General features: G+C 42.1%; 1 protein-coding gene across 2 annotated transcripts in view; it reads left to right on the forward strand.

Annotated features, from left to right (window-relative positions):
- The window catches only part of ACOT12 (acyl-CoA thioesterase 12), a 46,705-nt gene extending 22,387 nt beyond the window's left edge, over nt 1–24,318 (forward strand). For both annotated transcript variants that reach the window (XM_070571469.1, XM_070571470.1), the window contains exons 5-15: nt 1,392–1,527; nt 9,713–9,869; nt 11,369–11,488; nt 12,334–12,484; nt 13,484–13,539; nt 13,823–13,886; nt 14,564–14,647; nt 20,069–20,202; nt 21,967–22,095; nt 23,406–23,532; nt 23,789–24,318. In XM_070571469.1, coding sequence (XP_070427570.1) covers nt 1,392–1,527; nt 9,713–9,869; nt 11,369–11,488; nt 12,334–12,484; nt 13,484–13,539; nt 13,823–13,886; nt 14,564–14,647; nt 20,069–20,202; nt 21,967–22,095; nt 23,406–23,532; nt 23,789–23,923 — 1,293 coding nt within the window. In that variant the 3' untranslated portion in view covers nt 23,924–24,318. The remainder of the gene's footprint in view (nt 1–1,391; nt 1,528–9,712; nt 9,870–11,368; nt 11,489–12,333; nt 12,485–13,483; nt 13,540–13,822; nt 13,887–14,563; nt 14,648–20,068; nt 20,203–21,966; nt 22,096–23,405; nt 23,533–23,788) is intronic.
- The last annotated feature ends 214 nt before the right edge of the window (nt 24,319–24,532 follow it).

Genomic DNA, 24,532 nt, shown 5'->3' on the forward strand with positions numbered 1-24,532 from the left:
GGAGTCTACCTCACCTTCCTATTCCTTCACAGAGAAGAGAAAATGAGGGCCATGATTTGTTCCCCCCCCCCGCCCCACCACCTTCAGACTTCTCACTCCAACTTCAGGGAGTCCTGGAATTGGAATACAATAGTCACACTTCAGTCCAGTCTCTGCTGAGCCTGAAGAACTAATGATGTTCCAGTTAGTATCATTCTTGTTCAGTAGCACATCATGAAGGGAGCCGTGAAAAATCAGTGGTTTGGTTTGAACCGACAGCCCCACCTGGATCTGTGTCCAAAGTGAGTTTATTCCAGGATGAGACGGGACATGATGAACGAGGCGTAGGCCAGATCATTGAAGGACTCTCAAGACCCCGTAAGGCGTGCTCAGGAAAGGCCTAACTAAAGCCGAAGGAGATGGTACACAGGAGAAAGAAAGCTCAGGCAGACATCAGAGAAGTTCAAGACGTCCAGGCGTAGCTCCCAGGGTCCTCTTCAGTCACACAAATGTACTTCACCAGTGGACTGGAGAGCCAAGGCACAAGTTTGCCAAGTGGTCTTTTATACCCCGTTGGTCACATAACTAAAACCAGGCCGTGTGTTAAACCAGGGCGAGCTCTCAGTCTGCATAGTCCTACACACACCAGACAAGTCCTACACACACCAGGGGAGTTGTGCTTTAAGCAGCAGATTACAAATCGCTAGCTATTTCATCCATATCTGGGCCAAGGGTCAGCCCCAGCCTTTGGTGTCACGGAAATAAGCGTGGAGCTGCCCCAGTGCGGCTGCAAGGTGACTCTTGGACACACGGGCCAGCAGTCCGGCATTTCGGGAGGAGCTTGAGCTCTTGGTTCTGTTGCATCATATTTCTGGGTTTCTGGAGGTCAGTTAAAGCTTTATTCTGACACATTGATTCTTTCTCTTTGCTTATTGGATAATGTTTTCACCATGTGATGAAATTTCCAAACTGGGATTATCTCTTGGTACGTGATAGCTTTCTCTAGAACATCTTTATTCCCTCCCTCTGATGTCTTAATTTTGCAGAAGGTAGAGAACAGTTTTCGGTAAGAATTCAGTGGAGTCAAAGTCCCTCTTCTCATTCATTAATTTGAAGAATTTCTTGTTTTATAGTTCTGTTGAAAATTTTAAAATTCAGGGAAAATTAATATTTGGAAAGCACTTTAAACACATATTATATGAAGAAGTAATTAAGCCTATTTGATTTTTTAGTTTAAAAATATTTTAAGAAAAAACATTTAGTCAAAATAATATGTGTGCAAAAACATCCACAAATGCTCCATTTACTTTGAGTTAGAAAACAGTGTACCATGTCATTTGTTTTTGCAAAATTCATGTTGTGCTTTTTTAATTTAACAAGGCAATGAAAGATAAATGTTTTTCTTTCTCTAGATTCATTTAAAACCAGTCACGCTTCTAACTGAACAAGATCATGTGCAACATAACCTGGCCTCTGAGAGAAGGAAAGTTCGATTACAACATGAAGATACCTTTAAAAACTTGATGAAGGAAAGTAGCAGGTTTGACGGTCAGTAAGTCTACTTGTAGGAACTTTAGTTATATGACTATGACAAGTGAAGGGGTCTTCTTAGAGCACGCTTATTTCACCTTATGACCACGATTCAGTCCTGGTCCAACAAACCCAGTGGCTGGAGAAGGAATGGGCTGGCCATTCAGAATATAACCTCTGACATCTAAGACCTGTTTAAATTGAAGGATCTCCAGGGGAGGAGACGGGAGAGAAGGGCGACCGGGACCAGGCAGTCCTTACTAGTATGTGTGTGCTCAGTAAGGATCAGTGAATGAGGAATGACAATGCCATACATCCATCTGGTACTTCATAGTTCACGGAGCAGTTTCTCATCTGTTATTTCATCTGAGCTGCATTAATCTCGACAGAAAAGGAAACTGAAACTCTGAGCTGTGAAGAGCCTTGCTAAAGATCGCAGGGGATGTGAATGGAAGCAGTAAGTTTCATCTCCTGTTTCCTGGTTCTTCCACAGTAACCCTGTTTGATGGGTCAAAGTTCCTTAGTTCTCTGCAGAGATTTCCTGGCTCTGTCAGGCCTTGTGAGGCCAGAATGGCAGGGCAAAGAGGGCTGCCTTACCCCTCCTCTGCCCTTCCTTCTGTCTGCCCCCATCTCCTGCAGCCCCAGGGGAGATGACCTGTGAAGGAGAGCCAAGTGGGTGAGGGGGACAGTGGAGAGATCCAACCGGAGCCCTGTGTCCCCACTGCCAGGAGGGCAGGGAGCCTCAGCCAAGTCCAGCTCCGCTGGGTTCTGGAGGCAGACTCAGGAGGAAGAGGAAGGAAAATCAGAATAAGAATGTGGCAAGAGGGGAAGGAGGAAGAGGGCACACAGAGACCAGAGGGGAGAGGTGCGCACAGGCAGGGGTGATGGATTGCATGCGCTTTATTCTGCCCCATGTGACGTCACCATGGTCCAGGGACCACCCCACAGAGGACCTCTGGGTTGGAAAAGAATTTTTCAAAGGCTTCTATTTATTGCTGACCTTTTAAAAGACAATGCCCATTACCAAGTTATTTTTTAAGGAAATGAAGACTTTGTCATTAAATTGCTGTGCTGAGAAGAGTGCATCCTTTTGTAAAGATGGTCTCGGTACCAAAAAATATATTACAAATGCATTTCACTAAAGTAATGAAATAGCTGAACCATAAGAACAAGAGCATGACTAGAGAAAATTGAGAGTGGAAGGAGGCAGGGCACGAAAAGGTGAGACTGTGTCCTGGAGGCTCCCTTAGGCCATGCTAAGAGGCTTGACGTTTCTTCTGTCCTTGATGAAAGCCAGTGAACATTTGAGCAGGGTTGTTGTATGGTTAGGTTTGCATTTAATATGGTCACTCTGGGTAGAGGGAGGGAGACCAGCAAGAGGTGAGGAGTGGCTGCACGAGGCAATGATAGTGCGGGAGAGAGGAGGGAAGGAGTCAGAAAAAGTACAGGGGTAAAATGAGCAGAATGAGGTCACTGATATGCGGAGAAGGGTGAGGAAGCAGAAGGAGTCTAGGATAACTCTCACGGTTCTGGTTGAGCAACTAGTTAATTAATAGTGGTAGCATGGACTAAGATGATGAATATGGGGGCCAGGGGAGGGGGTGTTCTGATGAGGTGGATGATGAACCTGCCTGGGGAATAACCAGAGCATGAGACCGGGGCTGGGGAGAGTAAATCTGAGACACAACAGTTTACAGTTGTTAATTCAAACAAAGATGGTACATGCAGTCACCCAGAGAGGGTTCACGGGGCCACAAGGGTGGTGGCCCAGAGATAGAACATGTGGAACACGGCCATCTAAGAGATGATCAGAGGAGGAAGATGAATCTACAAAGGAGACCTGGAGGGACTGGCGGGAGGGGTACATGGAGAACTGGAGAGAGTAGTGTCACAAGGCAAGGGAGTAGAGTTACAGGAAAGAATGAGTGGTCAGTTGTGTTCCAGGAAGTGGAGAATAAACATAGTTGACCGAATTAGGAATAGGGAAATCATTGGTGACCTTGGCAAGAGCAGAATTAGTGGAAGCATGAGTGCAATAAATCAGATATGGAAAGGGAGACATTCCGATGACACCATGTCATTGGATGGGGAACAGCTGACTATAACCTCTCTGTCATAGTCGCCTCCAAATTAAACGTTCTTGACACTAGGCTTTGTTAAAGCACCATCCACGGCACATCAGGATGCCGTGGATGGTGAAGGTAGTAGAGACCCCAGCCTCCCAGCCCTGACAGCCTGAGGGTTGTCCTCTGCAGGAGATGTAGATGGTGAGAGATATGGTGGCCACCACAGCTCTTAGAGCAGCTTGGCTATTTCAGAGCCTCTGCTTTCGGGAAACTGAAGCGTTGAATGGGGTCTCAAAGTGCCATCCAGACCAGCAGGAAGTGTCCCACTGCAGAGCTGACATGTGACAGGAACTCAGTTTCTTCCTGGTGGTTTCCTGCACTCGTGCCGTCAGAAGTGGGGCCTGCTCCTCTCTGGTCTCTGGACCCAGCTCCTCCAGGGGAAGTAGGGGCCTTTCTGTCGGCCCGCTGACTCCCAGGGTGCCCACACCTCCCTGGCTTCCTTACTCCTGAGCTGGATCACTAGACTTGGGCGTCCTCAGCGGCTCATCTACTTCCTCTTGCAGCCCGTGGTCCCTGGCCAGCAGAAGTTGCTCTTTTTATTTTCCTGTCCCAGGACTGGCTGCCCCATACTCAAACCACTGACTTTGCTCTGATTTTCTCAGCTCGCTGAGGCAAGGTTAAAAACAGACAAAAAGAACTATCAAGTCAGAATAATAAAGGAACTTATTTAATAGGTTTGTGTGAGGATTAAATGAGTTAATATAGATGGATTGCCTGGAACAGTGCCAGGTGTGCAGAACGTGCTGTGATTGTTATTATTTGAAAAGTCCCCATCATAGGAAGGATTGGAGGCATCAGCTGAAAACTGTCCTTTCAAAGAACTTGGCTGTGAAGGGTGGAAGGAATAGCCTGGAGCTGGAGGGGGCCCTCAAGGTCAAAGGGGCATTATTTTTCAGGATGGGAAATATTTGGTCATGGTTATGGGCTGATCAAGGCTGGTGGATAAAAATCATTATTGAGGAAGAGGTTGATTATAAGAGAAAGACATAATTGATGCCAAACCTGTACTTAAGACACCAGAAAATTGTGATTTCTTTGTCTTGGGAAGAATTTACGGTGATCTCTGCTACTCTGACCTGAGTGTCGGTCTGCAGGGAGCGTTGCTAGGCCTGTTGCGCGCTTCCTTCACTCCCCCCCAAGGTCACATGAGCCAGGAGGACGTGGCTGGCTGCATTGATTTTTCTGATGTTGTACAAGTTGTACTAATAAACAAAGACCATTTGCTATACTGTCTCCACAACACCAACAGTAGTTTGAGCACTAGAGACATTCTGAATTAATTAGTGACAGGCACATGCTACAGCCATTCAAATGCAGAGGTACAATGATTAAAACTGACTTCAGCTTCAGTTTGTTAGGAAGTTGGGCAGATCAGATCTATATGTTTGGTTGAATTTAGAATTGTAGATTTTTTAAAGTCTGTTTTTATCATCTGTTTCATCTGATCTGATCCAAAATAGATTATTCCACATTCCTTTGCACAAAACAACTTTTAACCTGACTTCATTGATTTGATCTTCTTTTTAGAAATTTTACTAGCTTCCATTGCCACCAAAGGTACCACAGAACTTAAAAGCAATTTCTCTTAGGAATGTAAGAGCCACACCCTGGAACTTAAAGTTGCCACAGAGTGTGCGGTTTGTCTACGTGCCCCCCGTGGACCTGATGGAGTCTGTTCTCAGCTGGACAGTATGTTCTAAAGGAAGACAGCTAGAGCATTTTTGTTATTGAGCCATGTTTTTAGAAAAACCAGGGTTCTACATGGCTTGTAATATCAGGCATAAAAGACTGGAATCCGTTTCAAGATGTTGTATGATTGAAAGGCATTTGAAAGTTGAACCCAAATCATACGCTTCCAGAAGAAAAGGGGAAAAGATGGGATTAGATTATATAAAAACAGAATTTCTTTGGAATGTGCTCTTGTACCACTGGAATGTGGAAGCTTGGCATGTCGCGAAAGACTTCAGTCTTTCTTGAGATTTTGAGCATTTTAATTATAATTTTTTCAGAGAGAAATCAGTCTTTATGAGCATTGTCCTGTGTTGATCCTTTCTGGTTAGGAGAAAGAAAACAAGGGCTAGGATGACCTCAATTCAGGTCAGTGTTCCGACCTGAAAATGTGGAATGAGTGTAAAATTGTCCGAGCAGAATGATGACACAGTACTGAGTGAACACCAAAGTGCAAGTAATGAAACTGACCACCAAAGAAGTATGCCCTGTCTGGAAGCCTGCAGAAAGGGTGAGGTCTGTTTACTGTGTTGGACTTGGGTACACAGCCAGAGCTGCGAGCCTGAATTAATCTCTGAACCTGAGAGAGCCCTGTTTCTCCATTGATTGGCAATTACCTGCAAATAAGCACGATTCCACACCGGAGTCACCTATCCTGAGGATAGTTCTGCATACATGCCATAACTGATGCTTATGCACGTAGGACCTGCCTGGGACCCACCTATGGATCCCAGTGTATGCCGTGTATATCTTTATAGGAATCAAGTAGCTTTTTCTTTAAAGTTAGCCCTCAGAAAAGAAGGAGTTGCCTTATATTTGAGTCTGTACAGTGTATCTCACACTATAAGTCCCTCTCTTAGTTAAATTTTATTTTATAATTATTTTTAAATTACTTAAAAATAGTAGTGCACATGCACAAGTGAAAAATTCAAAAGGTATAAGCGAGGATTCAGTTAAAAGGTAAGTCTTTCTACTGTCCGTGTCTCCCACTTACTGGGTTCCTATCCTTAAAGACAAGCACTGTTACACACACACAGACACTAGCACCTAACCAGGAGCACAATATTCAAATAGTTATGCACCTTTCTTTTTTTCATTTAACAATATATTTTAGAGAAAGTTTACACTAATTTATTTTGAACAAAAAAAGTACCATTTGAGTAAGAGAAATTAACCTAAAAAATGTATTGAGAAATCAATATTAATTTTGGATATTTATAGAACATCATCTAACAAGATCAGTAATTAAAACAGAGAGAGAGAAGTTGGAAGGAGTTTAAGATTTCATATGCCTTTTCAACATCACTTTAGGAAGCAATCCAATTCTGATTACAGCAATATGGTGGACTCGGTGTCTGGAAAAAAACTAAAATTTCTGGATAAAATATTTACAAACATCTTTGCAAACACATCTCTGCAGCAGAAAAATAAGAGAAAAGCTTGAAGTCCAGAAATGATTAGAAAACACAAATGCAGCAGTGTAAGGAGACACAGAGCTGGCGTTTGCCCGGGAGGGCCGTGTGGGTGCCAGGAGACCTGGAGCCTGTGTTTTACTGCGCCTGCAAGGGCTCCAGAGACAAAGCCAGGGGCTCACGTGAGCTGGAAGGTGGAACCAGGGAACCGTACCTGGAGCTGCAACCTCCAAAGATGACACCTTCAGTAGGTCAGCTGGGAAAGTGCCACCCATCAGAGAGCTCTGGTGAGATGCTTTCCTGTCTCAGCCAGCCGTGGCTGTAGGTTAAATGGAAAAGAGTGTTTCCCTTTGAGAATTCAATCACAAGCTTATTCTCATGCAGATTTGGTGTCAGAATACACATTAGTTGTTTGGCCTGAAACCAACCAAGTGAGATTTAGTGGGAAGTGGTACTATGTTGTGGGGCCCCGGGGAGATCTGTGCGCCAAAGGCAAATTCTCTGTGGAGAAATGACTTTAAGTCCATCCCTCAAGAATTCCCACAGACAGAGATCCAAGGAATTGGGGCTTCTAGTCAAAAATCATAAAAGATAAAAATAAATAAGTCACCAAAGTCCAGAAGAAGCACCAGGCAATAGAATGAGGCCCACAAAGACTACAGATGTTGCATTTATCCTATAAAGAACATGAAGCAAGAATGTTAATATAGTTTAAGAAATAAAGAGTATCAAAAGTATTACGCTGGAACAAGCAAATGACCTGGAAGATGTGAAGAAGAAACAAAGAGAATTTCTATACAAAAAGAATATATAATAATTAAAATTTAAAACTCTATGAATTAATTAAACAGCAGATAAGATGGTGAACTAGAAGACAGATCTGAAGGAGTTACCTAGAAGGCAGATGGATAGGCAAAGAAATGGGAAATATATGAAAGGTTAGGAGACAAAATCTGGAGTAAGAAGTCTAACAAGCAGCTAATCAAAGCTCCAGGAGAGGGTGAAAAAACTGGGAGAGAGTAACATTTGAGGAAGTGACATGTCATTAAGAGGTAACAAGAAAGTTTAATATACATATGAAAAGACGGACCTCATTATTATCAAGGAAATGCAAATTATAACCAACATGAGATAGTAGTTCACACCCAGGAAATTGGAAAAAATTGAAGAGTCTACAATCCAGTGTATGTGAAAATGGAGAGCAGTGGGAACTCTAATAAACAGCAGGCAGACATGTAAATCAGTACGATCATTTGTTACCTAAAAATATTCTGTTGATAGTAAGGACTATGAAGGTGGAATAAATCAGCAAAGTCGGTTTATTCATCCATCCATTCATTCATTCAATAAACATTTACTGAGCACCCCTATTTAGGGATTATGTTAGAATAAAAAAAATCAGTCCTTGTTCGAAGGAGCTTAGGATCTAGTGGGTCAGATAATCAAAGATCACTCAAATCAACTATAAACCATAACTGTGAAAGGAAGGTCCGTGTGAGAGCTCATAAGAGTGGGAACCAGCCGTGGGTCAGGGAAGGCTTTCCTGAGGAAGTGGTGACTGAGAGGAGCCAAGAGAGAAGGGGAGGTAAGTAGAAGGAGGGGGAGCTGGTGGTCAAAGCAGTCGCCAAGGATAAAGGGAGCAACATGTGCAAATGCCCTGATGCGGAAGACAACATTTAGTTGCGACAATTGAAAAAAGGCCAGTGTGGCTGGAACAAAGGGAAAGATTGAGAGAAAATAGGATGGGGGAGAGATGGGTGCTAGTGGCAGTCAGACTAGCTGGAGAGGAGAAGCAGGCATGGGCCAGACAAGGAAGGAAGGGCTTGGGGCCATGGGAGGATTTGGGCTTTTCGACTAGGACAATGGGAAGTTACTGACTGAAATGATCAGTGGATGAAGGAGAAAAAACATAAAAGAAAAAGACCATCAATTAATTATAACTCTAAAAATTCTGTTAGGAAATGGAGTTAAAAATCTCTGTAACCGCACTGCTTTGCCCAGTTCTACGTGACTATGCCAAGAATGGCCCCATTCCCAGTTACCAACAACAGCCGAGCGCTCATGTGCTCTGCCACTGCAAGCTCGGCCCTGCCTCTCACAGTACACCGGGATGGCCCCCCTGATTTGTAAGTCCTCCTCCACCTCCTCAACAGTAGCGCGTGAGATTTAAGCCTCGCTGGTGATTCACTTGATGCAGGAAGTAAAATTGAATACATTTTACTGTTTTGCAGCCAGAGTAAATGATTCCTCCATTGTTGACAGTAAAAACCCAATTTGTCAGTAAATGAAGCAGATATGATTCAAAAGGAGAAGGACACTGAGAAGTACAATGTATTGTGTCTTTTCTGTTGGTGGCTTCATTCATTAGAAAACAGGAACCGCGGGAAGCCACATTCCCACTCTGAAATTGATAGGACAGCAAACTATTCCAGATTCTCAGTGTCTGCGGTCCTTTATAGCTTGAATTCCTTCCTTTTTAGCAACTTTATTGTCATACCATAGATGACCCATATTTACAGTGTGCAGTTGGATAAGTTTTGAGACACGTATCCACCCATAAAACCATCACTGCAATCAAGATAAAGACATATTCATCAATCCTCAAATTTCTTTCCTCCGCTCCCTGCCCTTCCTCCATCCCAAACAACTCCAGTTTAAATGTAATCATTCTTTTAATCAAAATTCGACAGACTTGTAAGATATGTTGGAATACAATCTCTAAAAAGCCCTTTTTGATCTGTTATCTTATCCAGTTCACTGTAAATAGCCACCTGTCCGATGAAATTCACACTGTAGAATCAAACCTATTTATTTCCTCAAGAGTTGTAAATCTTTTGGAATAATTTAATTTTTCTAAAAATCCCATGAGTTGAGTGTGCTGTTGGGAAGGTTCTGCGGTTGACTCCTCCATTGTTAATGTTCACGTCCGCTTTTCAGATCCCATCTGGAGAGAAGAGGATGGCACGGTCTCCACGAGGGGCACCTCTGTTCAGAGCATTGAACTTGTCCTCCCGCCCCATGCTAACCATCATGGAAACACATTTGGTGGCCAGATTATGGCTTGGATGGAGACCGTGGCTACTATTTCTGCAAGGTTCTTGGTTTTGACCTTTGGCATATGGTGTTGGGACCAGGAGGGAGAGAATAGGAAGGGTCTGAGTCAAGGGCGACAAGGAGAGGACAATGTTGCCTATTATCAAAATGAGAAAATGATAAGTCACTTACATGTTTACTTTAGGATTAATCTGTCCTTTTGTTTGAGGGTGAATGTTTTGGTTCTTGGTTCAACAATAAAAATGAAATGACAGTTCTAATACTTTATTCTGAATTATGAGTGTTGATCTTGTGACACTGCAACGCCTTGTAACAAAATAGATGCAGAATAGAAATAGAAGACAGCCTGTATGCTTAAAAATAGTCGAGTTTCAAACTTTTTTAAAGGCAGTTTACAATTAGGTCTGACCTTTGAAGGTGCTGGTTGGGATTGTTATGCCAAAGGATTAGCCGAAAAATAAGAAAGAGGGAAGAACTTGAAAGAATACTTTTAAATGGTCCTCAGTTTCAGAAAAGGTTATTTAGTTCTTAATAGAACTAGGTAGGCAATTGAGCAGCTTTAAAGAACAGTGTGTGCTGTGAAAATGCATTTGAACAGGATCTGCCCTTCTGACAATCTTTGTAACCACTGAAAACTGTTAAGGTTTTATTTTCCCAAAATTAAAAGAATTTTATTATTAATGTGTCTATAGTTATGACTATAGTTAGAAACCTGTAGTTATCCTTCCTATAAATTACGCACAAATATAACAGAGCTTGTTCTTAAAATGAGATTGTCATTCTTAATGACCATAAAGCATTTGAACCTGTTCTATTGTAAAGGCTTACCACGTAATTAACTATGGCAGAATCTGTCCACTTAGTGTTGGCACAATTCTGTAGAGTAATTGAATGACTACAGTGGGAGTCTAAAATATAGAAAATTATGGAAGTAACTTTCTAAGATTAAATATTCATTATAGATATTTCAAAATTTCACACACACCAGAATTGTAAAACATAGACCTGTAGCCTTTCAGGCTTTGTGTAGCAATCCAGGTAACTTTTCTGTAGGGAATAAAATTAGGCTTTTGATATGTGGGTGAATTCAGTTAACTGTGCAGCTAAGGAGCTAGTGTGAATGGCACCACTGGCACTTCTCTTCACTGTGTCCCACTCCAACCTGGGAGTCACAGCTTCCATGATTGCAGTCATGAGCTGTCAGGATGAACACCCTCCAGTTAGAACGAAAGACATTGGTTTGCTTTTTGGAGGAACTTCCATAGGGAACAAAACAAGAGCAGAAGCACCAGCATCTTGCTAAAGACCCCATGGCCTGGGGACATGGTATTTCCCATAATATTTGCAAGTAGTGTACAGAACCACTCTCAACATACACAATCTGGTTATTTATTTCACTCTTGAGTTAGAAGAGGTGTTTATGTAGAAAGCACACTGAGCACTGGTCTATTGCATCCGTTAAGTGAATCAGCAGTTCCTGAAAATATTTTGGAGAATGATCACTGTCTTCTCTCTCCCTCCTTCCCTTCGTTTCATCAGCCGCCTCTGTCGAGCACACCCCCTTCTGAAGTCCGTGGACATGTTTAAGTTCCGGGGACCATCTACAGTGGGAGATCGCCTTGTCTTCAACGCCATTGTCAACAATACATTTCAGACCTGGTAAAGCCTCTCTAGTGCTCTTAGGTTGCTGTAAACGAATACAAACGTGCACATAATTGATTTTTTAAAATTTTTACTTCAATCTGGAGGTGAGCATAGGGATTACGTTAAAGTAAGCAAGTTCCTTCTAATTTTTCTTTGAAACTTCACTCAATCTTCAAACTCCATAGACACACATTTTAACCATCTGTTCTGCTTGAGGCCTCCTTACCCTGAGTAAATTGTGATAGATTGGGTTTTGTTTCATAATAAGGGTGACTGTATGTCCCAGGTGGCCCAGGATGGTTCTAGTTTGTCCCTGTCATAGTTAACTCTTCCTTCTACTCTCAAAAGAGTCCCGGTGACTATGTGGTCAACCAGTTCATAATGGACCTGTCATTTACCAACATGGAGTCCAAAGTACTTCCCAGTTATTTTTATTACTCTTCATACACAATGAAAAGATTTCATTTAGTATTTTTTCTTTTTAAATGTAAAAAAGAATATCTATAGTTCCTGTCCAATTTCAGTGTTTGATGCTTTTTAATTACAAAACTGTTGTTTTTAGAAGAGAAAACTTGACTTTGGCACAATTTAATATGCCTCCCCAAAATACGTTCATGAATGTATAAAGTCCCACTGGCTTTTTTCCCACTTCAAAGTGGGAAAGTAAGCGGAACTGGTCCCAGAGGCTTGTACATCAGACCATTGGCCTGATGAAATGGATTTTAACAGTTGCATAGATTTGCAGATGACAAAGAAAAAACTCCCGACCCGCATTCTCTTCCCTGCTTGGTAGGGGCAGGGGCAGAGGAGGCCTGGTGTGACCTGGTTCTCTGCCCGCTGCCCTGTGTCACCTTCTGCAGCCTTGAAGTGGGAGTGCGCGTGGAGGCCTTTGACTGCCAGGAGTGGTCTGAGGGCCAGGGCCGCCACATCAACAGTGCTTTTCTCATCTATAATGCTGTCAATGATAAGGAAGAACTGGTCACATTTCCCAGAATCAAACCCATGTCAAAGGTCAGTTATAAGCATGTGAGCTTCAGTAATCAGACTGCTTATTCTGGGGGAAGGTGCGGGTACAGAGGTCTACCCAGAATCTCTCCTCACACCAACAACTTCCGTGGCTATTCTCGTTTGGTTTTCTTTCTTTTCTGCATCACAAAGTAGAATGAGATTTTTCCTTTTTTTCCCAAACCACTCTAATCGTTCATTGAAATGATGAAGGCCCTGAAGATGTTACTAAGCAAGGGCCCCACGTGCAGAGAAGCCAATACTACGGCACTCGCTTTGGAGAAAACAGACAACTTTATTGCATGGCCAACCAGCAAGGAGACAGGAGGCAAAGCCCCAATCCATCTCCTTGATCGGAAGCAGGGATAGACTTTTAAGGAGTTGGGAGTGGGCAGGGTTATGCCAAATGCTATTTTGGCAGAGTCTAATTGGATGGTCGAGTGTAAGGGTCTTCTACGTCCTATGTGCTGTAAACCAAGGGACCCCTTGCTTCTCATTAGGTTCCCCGCACCACTTTCTCATCCCACTGAGTTCCATACTTAAACTTTTGGTTCCTAGATGGCTCGAGGTCATCTGAGGACAAAGTTTCCATCCTGTGCACATGTTCCAGCTACATGACTTGCGTTTTTGCTCATTGCCGCTGCAAGATAACTTTGGTATTTTGTTATTGCTACAATAGGGCCAGTGCAAACTGACCTATGATGGCTGCAAAGACTCTACCTCCACTTGGCCAAGCGCTGCTGTTGGAAGCAGATCACCCTCTGTGTCCCATTTCGGACTCTTCTCTCCCCCTTTACATCCAGTTCTCTATGCTGCGCCACAGTCTTGGGAACGGTGTCTTCCGGGCGTCCTGGAGTTGCCTTATTGCCAACTCTCACCTGAGGATAGTTCACGCAGAGACACTGTGTCCCAATTAACCTTTCCAACTGACTTAGGAGAGAGAAACTTAAGGATTGTAGCACTAAAATCTTAGAAATTTATTGATTTTACTTTTTTTAATTAAAGGATGATTTTAGACGATATCGTGGAGCTATTGCACGCAAGAGAATTCGCCTAGGCAGGTAAGGGACAAAGGTACAAAGATTTTATGGACTCTTCTCTTATCTGACAAATTACACAACCCCCTCTCTGGGTCTCTATTCCCCTGTAATGTAAAAAGAGAAGGTCTGATGTTTTCTGAGTGTCGAGGCTATTGTGATGGAAATTCTTCTTCCTGATTGTTCCACCAGTAAAAGCAGCTTTTTAAAACTGCTGTTTTCAGTTCAAGAAAGAGTTAGAGTTACTGTTGTGTGCTAAATGCACAGAAGAAAACTGTTATTCAACACTTTAATTTTTTCTTTCCAGAAAATATGTTATTTCCCACAAAGAAGAGATTCCATTTTGCGTACACTGGGATACTGGCAAGCAGGTGACAGCTTTATGATTTGGAACTCTTCATGTAAAAATCGCATCATTACAAAAATGGAAATCCCCTTGTTTAACTGGTTCAGGTTGTGCCTACACAGGTTGGATGAAAAGGTGAATTATAGCAGCCAGTCGTCGCAAAATAAAACAAAACCAGGTTCTTGGCAACTGGTTACCAACCAATTGCTTCACTGTCTTGTTTGAATTATATGTACAGTGCTCAAACTGCAGACTCGGGCTGCTCTGCCATCAAATGCATTCACGCAGCACGGGATGTTGAGATCTGTTGTCTTACTGTGATTTGTGCTGAATGACGTGCCCACCAGCTTGCCATTTTATAACATAGCAACAGAGTATTAGTGGTTTTAATGTTTTTGACCATAAAATGTACAGAGAAATCCAAGTTTACTGATTACATGTTGATTACAAGTCATATTGAAGGGTAATCTTGTCTTCGCTCAGGACACCAATTAAAATGATCCTAATTTGCTAAGTGGGCATGCCTCGTGTTACCTTGCCTGAATTCTGAATTATGCATTTGAGACAGAAATCATGTTACCTCTAGCTTAGTTCTAAGCTCGACCTTATCACTTTGGCTCTCACAGTGCCCACTTTCTAAACAGAAGATATTTGATCACGTCTGTGCGTTGAGCTCACCACTTTAAAATACTTGTGTTTTAGGTAGCCCTGAGTCATGGCAATGTGGAGGCTCTCAAAAAGCTGGCGGCCAGAAGTGGTTGGGAGGTGATCAGTGCTGCAGAAAAGGTAGGAGGCACCCAGGGGTGCGCACAACCCACGGTCCATCACAAGTGAAAGTTGTCTTGATGGTGGTGGTTCTGCTGCTTTTGAGAAGGTGAAAAACCCCGTGGGGAAACTGTTTCCAAGAGTCAAGTATCTCTCCAGCCCTGTCTCTACTCCTCCACACCAACTGATTTGGGGTCCTTCAAATACACCTGCACATTCCTACACCTGAGCTTAATTGTCATGTCCTACCCCTCTCTCCTCCTCTCCATCTGCCCTGATCCTACTTGGTCTTCGATCCCCAGGAGAAACGTTTCTCCATAAAGCCACTCCTTCCACCCCTGGCTGAGGGAACTTCTCCCTCCAGGAACTCCTTTAGCAATTACTTCTTTAAAATTAATTTGTCAATTAATTATGCACTACCTTGTGACATTTCTTCATAGCTATGTTGAATTGATATTTAAGTCTTACGTAGTAATTTAGCTTTTTACACATGATCTCTTTCCCTAACTAGGTTATAAACTTCTTAAGAGAGAGACTTGTCTTGACTTGTTTGTGTCTCTCTTAGCACCTTTTACAGTGTTTTGCATGTCATCAAATTTAAATAAATGTATGTCTTTCGGATGTTAGTTTTATCTAATTTCAGAGGTATGTCAGGAGACCCTGTGAGCTGATGCCCACGTTAACTGGACTGTAAGCTCTCTGAGGGCTGTTTGCTCACCACTGTAGTCCCAGAACAGAGCAGTGCCTGGCGCTCAGAAGATGCTCAATGATGCCAGCTTTTTGTCTGTGTTCACAGTTCAGTGTGTACTGGTTTTTCTGTTTTTGTTTTTTCTCAAGAGGATTTGCCCTGAGCTAACATCTGTGCCAGTCTTCCTCTATTTTCTATGGGGGTTGCTGCCACAGTATGGCCACCAAGGAGTGGTGTTGATCTGCGCCTGGGAACTGAACCCGGGCCACCAAAGCGGAGTGCACCGAACTTAACCACTAGGCCACAGGGCCCGCCCCCAGTGTGTCCTGTTTTTCATCATAATGAAGTAGTAGCCTCTAAAATAGGGTAGCCATGTGTCCTGGTGTTCCTGCGACAGTCCTGGTTTACTCGCCTTGTCCCGTCATAATGGTTAGCGGCACTTGCTGTTCTAGTTTGGATGATAAATTATATGATCATTTACGCTGAAATCAAGCAAGCTTAAGTGCTATTTCACTGATTATTTTCAACTCTGACTTTGTTTTGTTTGGGGTTGTTTGCTTTTATTCCACCTTTGTCCTCACTTCTGAATCCTTTCAAAGTCTTCCCTGCCCCCTCAGGATCCAGTTAGGTTTCCATCTGAGCTTGGTTCAGTGAGGCAGAAACACAGGCTTAACATAACAAAGTTACTTGTTTCTCTTTCTCTCTCATAAAAGATGCTTCAAGACTTTGTTCTCTTTCACTAATACGAAATCTGCTTCTTGCGTTAGTGCTGGCATCTCAGCATTCCTGAATAGTGTTGGAAAGGACAAACATGTCCGGAGTGAAGGAAGAGAACATATTTACTGAAATTGTATAATATATTAAAACTTCTGTTCTTTGGGAGTTTGGGACCAGAAACAAACCTAAACAAATAGATGGAGTATTTGCTATTGTCTTAGGAGAGCCATCAATAATTAATTCTTAATTTTCATACAGATGCTTATTAAAGGATAATGTATAATTAAAGGAACCTTCTTATGTTATCTGTTGAATCTGAAGCCCTTTTCTTTTAGATTATGACAAAAATCTGATTTTTTTCTTTCTGCTATCTGCCTCTTCTCTCCCACTTTTTAAAGGTTTTATATGCTTTTAATTTTTAAATACAGCTCACTCATTTTTTTTGTCTCCCTTTAGTTGAGTGATTCTTACAACACAACTGTCTGTTAAGAATCATACTTATTTCAGGTTTTAAAATTTATACTTTGTTGTTTTGTTGTTTTTTTTTTTTTGGTGAGGAAGATTGGTCCTGGGCTAACAGCTGTTGCCAATCTTCCTCTTTTTGCTTGAGGAAGATTGTTGCTGAGCTAACATCTGTGGCAATCTTCCTCTATTTTGTATGTGGGACGCTTCTACAGCATGGCTTGATGAGTGGTGTGTAGTTCTGTGCCTGCGATCCAAACCAGTGAACCCCAGGCTGCCAAAGCGGAATGCATAAACTTAACCAGTATGCCACCGGTCTGGCCCCAAATCTGTACTTATTTTTGAGATAAATTGGTTAGTTTTCAAAAGTCTAAGATTTCTGGTGCTTGTAATGAAATTGGACAGTACTTGTTGTTTTAACCCATCTTTCATTTTCAGTGTATAATGATGGAAATAGTAATAGCAATACAAGGAGCAAAACATGTACCCTTATCTTAAAGGAGATTGTAATCTATTTTGAAAACATTACGCATATACATGAAACAGCTGAAGAATAATTTTAAGGTACTTTATAAACGAGCGAGAGATTATAGTGTTTAAACCATAAAAGCCAGCTCCTAGGAAATAAAAGAAGGGGAAGACAGTTACTGAGAGAGAACTCTGGAGAGGGGGTCATTCTTTTCTCCTTGAAGATAGAGTGAGGAGTAGATTGCTGGAGGGGTAAAGAGGCTTCTAGGCAGTGAGTAGCTTGAGCCAAATCTTTGTGGTAGAAATTAGCATGGGTGGGAGCAGGCCTAACTGGAGCAGCTTTTCATTTAGGAAGTAGCTGCGAGTGTACTGGAAACATGATGGTGAAAGCCCAAATGGCAAGGACCACTTGAAAACCATTAAACAGGAGGAAACCCCATATGGGAACCAGAGCAGAGGGGGCTGTTCTCGTTGAAGCTGGGGAGGGGCTGGTCCCAGAGCTCCGCTTGCCCATGTCTTGTCACTATAGTCCCCAGAGTAAACCCCCAGGCACCTCCAAGGAAAGTTAACCTCCCCCTGGGCCTCTGTAAAACCCAATTTTATCTTCCTTCCCACAATGTAGTCTCAATAACACTGGTCAACAGATAGTATAAAATTCTAAAACTTTGAGTTATTTCCTCTTGTGCTATTTGTATAAGACATCCAAATCCATTAAACAGAATCTTATTAGAATGAAAAAACAATATCATTAATAAAATGTTAGCAAGCTCCAGTAGTTTGAGCCTACTTACTTTAAGCTTCATTTCATAGAATAAAATTCTCCAGGCACCAAATGATAAAACGTTTGAGTTGGTTACAAATGAAATTTAATCTGTATTCTTCCGAGCATGAAAGGGAACTCGTTTTCTTGGAGAGTTGGTCTTGGAGAATTTTTTCACTAAGCAAAGGTTGGCTTTTCGAAGAGAGTAGGGATTAAAGAGAGCCAGCACCAACCACTGCCTTTCCTTGTCTGCATCAGTGTCATTGAGAAGGACTTTCTGCTGCCTTCCCCTGCTGGGGAAGGATCAAAATATCATTCACGCATCCAATACTGTACTTGGCACTGGCTAAGTCTGCGAGCTCTCGAAGGGCACAATTTAGTGGTGGCTATTTAGCATGACGTTTACTTTGGCTCCAGGATCGGAAGCGGCGGCATGTGTCTGCAGCCTGGGGAGCTGCTTCCTGGAAGTGTGCACTAATCATGTCCTGGGGCTGCCATGGCAATCCTGCAAGCTTGGTGGCTTACACAACAGAAGTGTGCTGTCTCCCGGTTTTGGAAGCTGGAAGTCTGAGATGAAGGTGTCGGTAGGGTTGATTCCTCCTAAGGGAGTAGGGAGGATCTGTTTCAGGCCTGTCCTTCTGGTGGTTTGCTGGCAATCTTTGGCGTCCTTAGGCCTGTAGATGTGTCACCCAATCTCTGCCTTCATCTTCAGATGACGTTCTTCCAGTGTGCATGTCTTTGTCCAAATTTCCCCTTTTTATAAGGACACTAGTCATATTGGATTCGGGGCCCACCTTACTCCAGTATGACCTCATCTTAACTAATTACATCTGCAATGACCCTGTTTCCAAATAAGGTCGCATTCTGAGGCACTGAGGGTGAGAACTTTAACATATGAATTTGGGGATGTAATTCAACCCTTAACAAGTTCTCAGCCCAAAATTACACCCTACTCCACCCTTGTTCTACCAAGGCTGCCCCAATGCCAGAGTCTGACAGAGACTGTGGAATTCACCCTGGCCGCCCACCCTTGCCTCCTCTGAGATTTCAGGGCCCCAGCCGTCTGGCTCAGAGCCAGACGGCCACCAGGCTTTGATAAGGTGACTTCCCTCTGGATTTACACCAACGAACCTCCTTCTACTCCTGCTGTACAAGGCACAGAGTTAGGCACGTCCAAGCTGAGGTGAGTGTCAGCCACCAACTGGAGCCCCATGCATGGTTTTCTTTCTGTTTGATAACTGCACACAGCCTTCGGACGGCATGTCCTCCTTTGTGGGCTCGATTTAAAGACAGGCTTGGCCCAGAGGTCCATTGGAGAGGTAAAATGGCATAAGCAAATAGTCACCTCTTTCCTTTTTAAGCTGCTTTTAGTCAGTTTTTCATTTCTTCCTTCTCCTCTTGAGGATATTTATGTTTAAGTAAAGGTTTCCTCCCTCACAGCCTGACTTTTCCATCTGCTTGATTCCTGCAGGGAAGTCTTAACTCTATGTTTGTTTGTCTTCTCACAGCTTGTTGCCATGGGAATGATTATAAGATGGCAAATTTCAACACTAACTTCAAAGCCCCTGAAAGAGATGGAGAAAATGGGTGGGATAGAAATGTGCTCTTAGCTGAACACATACCTCTGATTATTGGCAAAAGCACAGTAGAAGGAGAGTTCAGAGTAACAAGGGATACGTTGATGTTTAATATGTGTCAAGTGGCTCCCCAAGACAAGCCTCCTCTTATCTACTTATCTAAGGAGTAATAAGCGTCAGAAACCCAGGAATTGGCCTCCCGGGAGGATGAGCCCTTGTGATTCCCAGATGAAAGAAGTATGGGCCTTCGGCAGCCCTGTTAAGAGGTTGAGTTGGTTCTAGAGCTGGTTAGCTTGCTTCCTGGGTCCCCTCAGCCTGCTTGAAGGCACACCTGACATCCTGGAAAAGTATCCTAGACTGTAGCCTTGGTTCCAAGGTCTCAGGGGGAGATGAGGCACTGACTTGCCTATCAGTCTGGTGATATTTTCTGTTGTTTCTGGGTGGAGGTGGGGACACATCCCAGAGAGAGAAAGGCTTACATTCTTTATTTTTCATGAGAAAAACTGCTGCATAATAATTAAATAACCTCCCCCTCAAGTTGCATATTGTTTGGAGACACAGGACACAGGAGTATAGCATCCTGGTCAGAGCTCTAGACATCTAAGCATTTGAAATGAATGTGCCGTCCGTCGTTTGCCTTCTTCTTATCCAGGTGCCAAGATGCCTTGGGTAGTGCAATCAACCTATGATTACATATTTATGTTTGTGGTTTTTAAAGTAAATGCATCAATTCTTCTTTTATAATTTATTTTTTCTTGTTATCTTGTTAGATAAAAATATATACCCTGGAAGAGCATGATATTTTATCTATTTGGGTTGAAAAGCATGTGGAAAGACCAGCCCACTTGGTTTACCATCTCTTGTCCGACTTTACCAAGCGACCTTTGTGGGACCCTCATTGCACGTAAGAATAAATTTAAAATATTTTCTTAATCAACCCTGACATCATGTAAAAGATAACTCTACATTGCAATCCATCTCCATTGCCCAGCTAATGACCCAAAGTTTTATCAATTAAAGAGTATTTTTTTGAAGCTTGCTCTGCACAGAAAACTGCTATTGAGAGACACAAAACAAAAATTATTATAATTATTTATGTATCATCTGTATCGAGTTGATGTGCTTTCCCACATCTATTGTAATCCCACCAATAACTCTTCATGGTTGATATTATTCTTGTTTACCAAAAGAGAGGTCCGAGACTCGCCAAGGTTGCACAGGCAGTAAAGCAACAGAATCCCAGTTGGAACCTAGCTGTCAGGCTCTGAATTCCACTCTTGTCTTTTCATACACAATGTCATTGCTTTCAAGGAAGTGATTATCTTATTGGCCTTCCAGCTTCCCACTCTTGCTGTTCAATCGGCGGTTCCTTCTTTTTCTGTGAAGTAGCACTGCCCTGGGAGGCTGAGAGGAGCTGTGTGGGTACCGAGGTGAACCGCATCCCTCCTGCTCTCCGTGTCTGGGCAGGGCCCACTCTTCTCAGCCTACAGCTCTTCTGTCACTTCCTGTCTCCTGCATCCCTAATCCAGTTTCCTCCACTCTCCCTCCCTTCCTGGAATCGGGATGCACCTTGTCACCACACTGAGGGGATGACTGCACTCAGGCCATGCCCCTGTCTCCCAGGAGTCCCAGCTCTGGCTGTAGTGCTCAGGGCCTCGCGGACACCTTGCTGAAAGGGAAGGACTGGGGAGATGGGCTTCCTATTATATTAAGCAGCACCATTTACTTCCTAATCTTGAGAAGGTAGAGGTTCATCTTTGGAATGTCTAAAACTTACTGAGATTAATACCATGTAATAGACAATTAAATACTACTAAAGTGAGACATCTCTGGGGTCATCTGTTACATTTGCATTCGAGACCAGAAGGATATGTCCTGGTTAATGCTATCGTAATAAAACTCTCCGAGAGAGGAGGAAACACTTCATGATTTTCTTGCTTTACTATTTGTAAATACTCTGTAAGTACAAAGCTTTTAGCAAGAACAATACCTAAACTTTGGTCTTAACTCTTCAAATGTTTCTCCCACTGTCACCTGCCATTCCAGCTGAATTGAACTTTAATGAATGGAGAATGAATGAATGAATTCTAATTCAATTTACTTTTCTTGTGCACCTACTGTGATTCAGATACTGTTCCAGGTGTTTTCACTTAGTCCTCACAATAACCCCATAAGTATTATGATCTACATTTTACAGATGAAAAAATAGTGACTTACTAACGTAACTTAGCTGCTAAGTGGCAATCTGGGATTCAAAGGCAAGTTGTTTGACTCCAAACTTAGTGCCTTTTCCAATAGATTATATTACTTTGCCTGAGTCTTTCTTGAACTGTCCATATAATTCACTAGTCTTCAAATTATTATTACTTGATCCTAGAGAAAAATAATTTTGTGGAAAACAGCTAAATGCCTTTCTCTGAAGTGTTGAGGGCAGTGACCTTAGAAGCAGATGGCCACCATTCTCTCCATCATGTGCAGAATTATTCCTTCTGACCAAACAGCTCTTTCTAAAGATGGACTTTGAGAAATGATGCTGGCTTTGGGAGGATGAGCAGAAGAGTGAATGTGGACACCAATAATGAAGTTATGCAAACAAACAAATGACGTGAATGCCTTACTCTAGCAGGTGGAAAAGTGCAGCCTTTCTTTCACTGTTCTGTTTACATAGGTCCTGTGAGGTCATAGAGCGGGTGAGTGAAGACAATCAAATATATTATATCACCTGTCCTGTAGTGAATGGTGATAAACCCAAAGACTTCGTAGTACTTGTATCACGAAGAAGGCCTCTTGAAGATCGGTGAGTATATGCAATTCAAGTGTTAGAGCAATGTTTTATAGTATAGGGTAGCAAGAAAAAGTTGATATGAAAATAAGGAAGTCAATGTAGGCATTTCTGGTCTTGATTGATATTCATCTGAATTTTTTCTGGATGGACCTTTAGTTATCATTTTTTTAAAAAAACACCTGTTAAGTACCACCTGTGTGCAAAGCACCATGCAAGATACCTGAAGCAGTTCCCTTGCCTTTTGGTCTATTCACACACAAAACTGATATTTAGCAAACCTTTCAAACATTCCATTATCAGTAAAAATGAAGTGAAAGCCAAATAAAAAACCAGGAATGGGTTTGGACTTTACAAAGCCTCAGTTGTGCTAGACATCCAGAATAGCTGGCTGCCAGCTAGGGCTGTCGATCAGTGTCTGTCCCTGACTTCTCCGTGGGCATTGGACTTCTCAGAGCATGGTGCCTAAATTCTAAGAGGAGATGTCCCCAGAGTAAGTGTTCAAAGAGACAAGAAGTAGAAGCTGCTGGACAGTTAAGGTGTACACCAGGAACTGGCCAGCATCATTTCCAGTGTCAGACCTGGCCTACAGAAACAACCCCACCCATGTATGAATATTAATGCACATGCATGTTCAGGATAATATCATTTATTGCAGCAAAAGCTATTATAAATAAACTGAAGGTCAATTTTATAAATTATGCTAGAGCTATACTCTGGTAGAATACAGACACACCTCTAAAGAATTATTGTTAGGTGAAAAATCAAATTATAGACCAATTTTTGTAAAATGATTAAATGTAGCTAAATATTATGTGCATCTGCTTACATAAATGTTATATATTTATGAAGAGGTCTAGAGGGATACACAACAAAATGTTAAGAGTGGTCCTCTCTGGGATGGGAGTGGATTGTGGCTATGGTGGACTGAAGGAAGAATTCTGTTTTCTAGACTATAGGGTACTCTATTGTTTGAGAGTTCTTTAAAACAATGCATATTATTTTTTCATTAAAAAGGAGAGAAATTACAACCCATTAGGGCACACAATAAAACCAGTTTGGAGGACAACTTCAGCTTTGTGGAGTTATGCAAAGTGTATGCAATTCTTAGGCAGAAAACACGTGTGCCCCATATTACTGTTTCCTACAGTTGACTGGAGCGACAGAGAATGTTTTCTAATGCACACCGCTCATCTAGAAGATCTGGGTCTCCATAGCTTCACTTCTACCTATATAAATAAAGTGCATTCATTATAGGAATTTATTTTCTAACAACTATTCTTCATTTCTCGCAAGAACTTAGAAAATGTCTGTTCACCTTTCAGTAAGACGTTCTCCGTGGCAGCGAAGTCGGTTATTCTGCCGTCAGTCCCTCCCTCTCCACAGTACATGAGAAGTGAGATCCGATGTGCCGGGTTTCTCATCTGTGCTATTGACAACAGTTCGTGCACCGTAAGTTTAATGAAACATCTGCAGATTAATTTGCTCCTACAGATTTAGGGAAATCTTTTACCCAGATTTACTAATTATAATTCTGTAATGTGTGTTCACACTAGGGGAATCTTAAGGTCCTCCTTTCAGATCCATTCCAGAAGGTCCCCAGAACATTAGAGTCATAGGCTCCCCTATACCAACAAGATTGAGATGCCTGCTTGAAAAGTTTCCAGTCAATAAACAATTAAAATATTGTATTTTCTTTCTGAAACAGGTATCTTACTTTAACCAGATTTCTGCTAGCATCTCTTCCTACTTTGCTGGAAATCTTGGTGGCTGGTCAACATCCATTGAAGAGACAGCAGCTTCCTGTATACGGTTCTTAGAGAACGCTGTTGATGATGGGTAGATAATCAGATTTTAAATGGTAAACTTTCAATTACCTGTCATTTGATTTCTCACTTTTAATTCCAAACACCCTTAACCCTGACACTTGGCAAGCTTTTGGGCCACAAAATAATTTAAAAGTAAAATGCAGTTATGAAGAGATTAAAAACAAAATGCATCCTAAGTCAAATACCAATGACTTGGGTTGACATTAAGAGCGTTAAAACTGTTTCAGATCCTCTGGGAGGCACAGGCCATGGAAAATTGCCTATATTCTATATTGTGCGTTCTGTAAAATGGTGCAAATTTGGTTAAAATGATCATAAACATTTTTAGGCTACAGAGGTGAAATGTGTTCTGTTTGAAATTTTATAAAATTTTCTGAAATAAAAAATGATAAGTTGGCTGGTTGATTAATACCGTGGGATTATTCCAGGTTCAGCAGGTATCCGCTCCTTGTCAAGAGCATCTGACAAGATGTATTACATGTTTTAGAGCTTTAAATTAGGAAGACATTAAGACATAATGGGACCCAATCAATTTTAGTAATAGGAACTACTTTATTAGTGTCATTTAACATATAGTCAAGGTGGCTGACCAATTTAGTATCTATTGCCCTATATACACATAC

The sequence above is a fragment of the Equus przewalskii genome, chromosome 13 (genome assembly GCF_037783145.1).
Source record: "Equus przewalskii isolate Varuska chromosome 13, EquPr2, whole genome shotgun sequence".
In the NCBI taxonomy this organism is placed as follows: domain Eukaryota; kingdom Metazoa; phylum Chordata; class Mammalia; order Perissodactyla; family Equidae; genus Equus; species Equus przewalskii.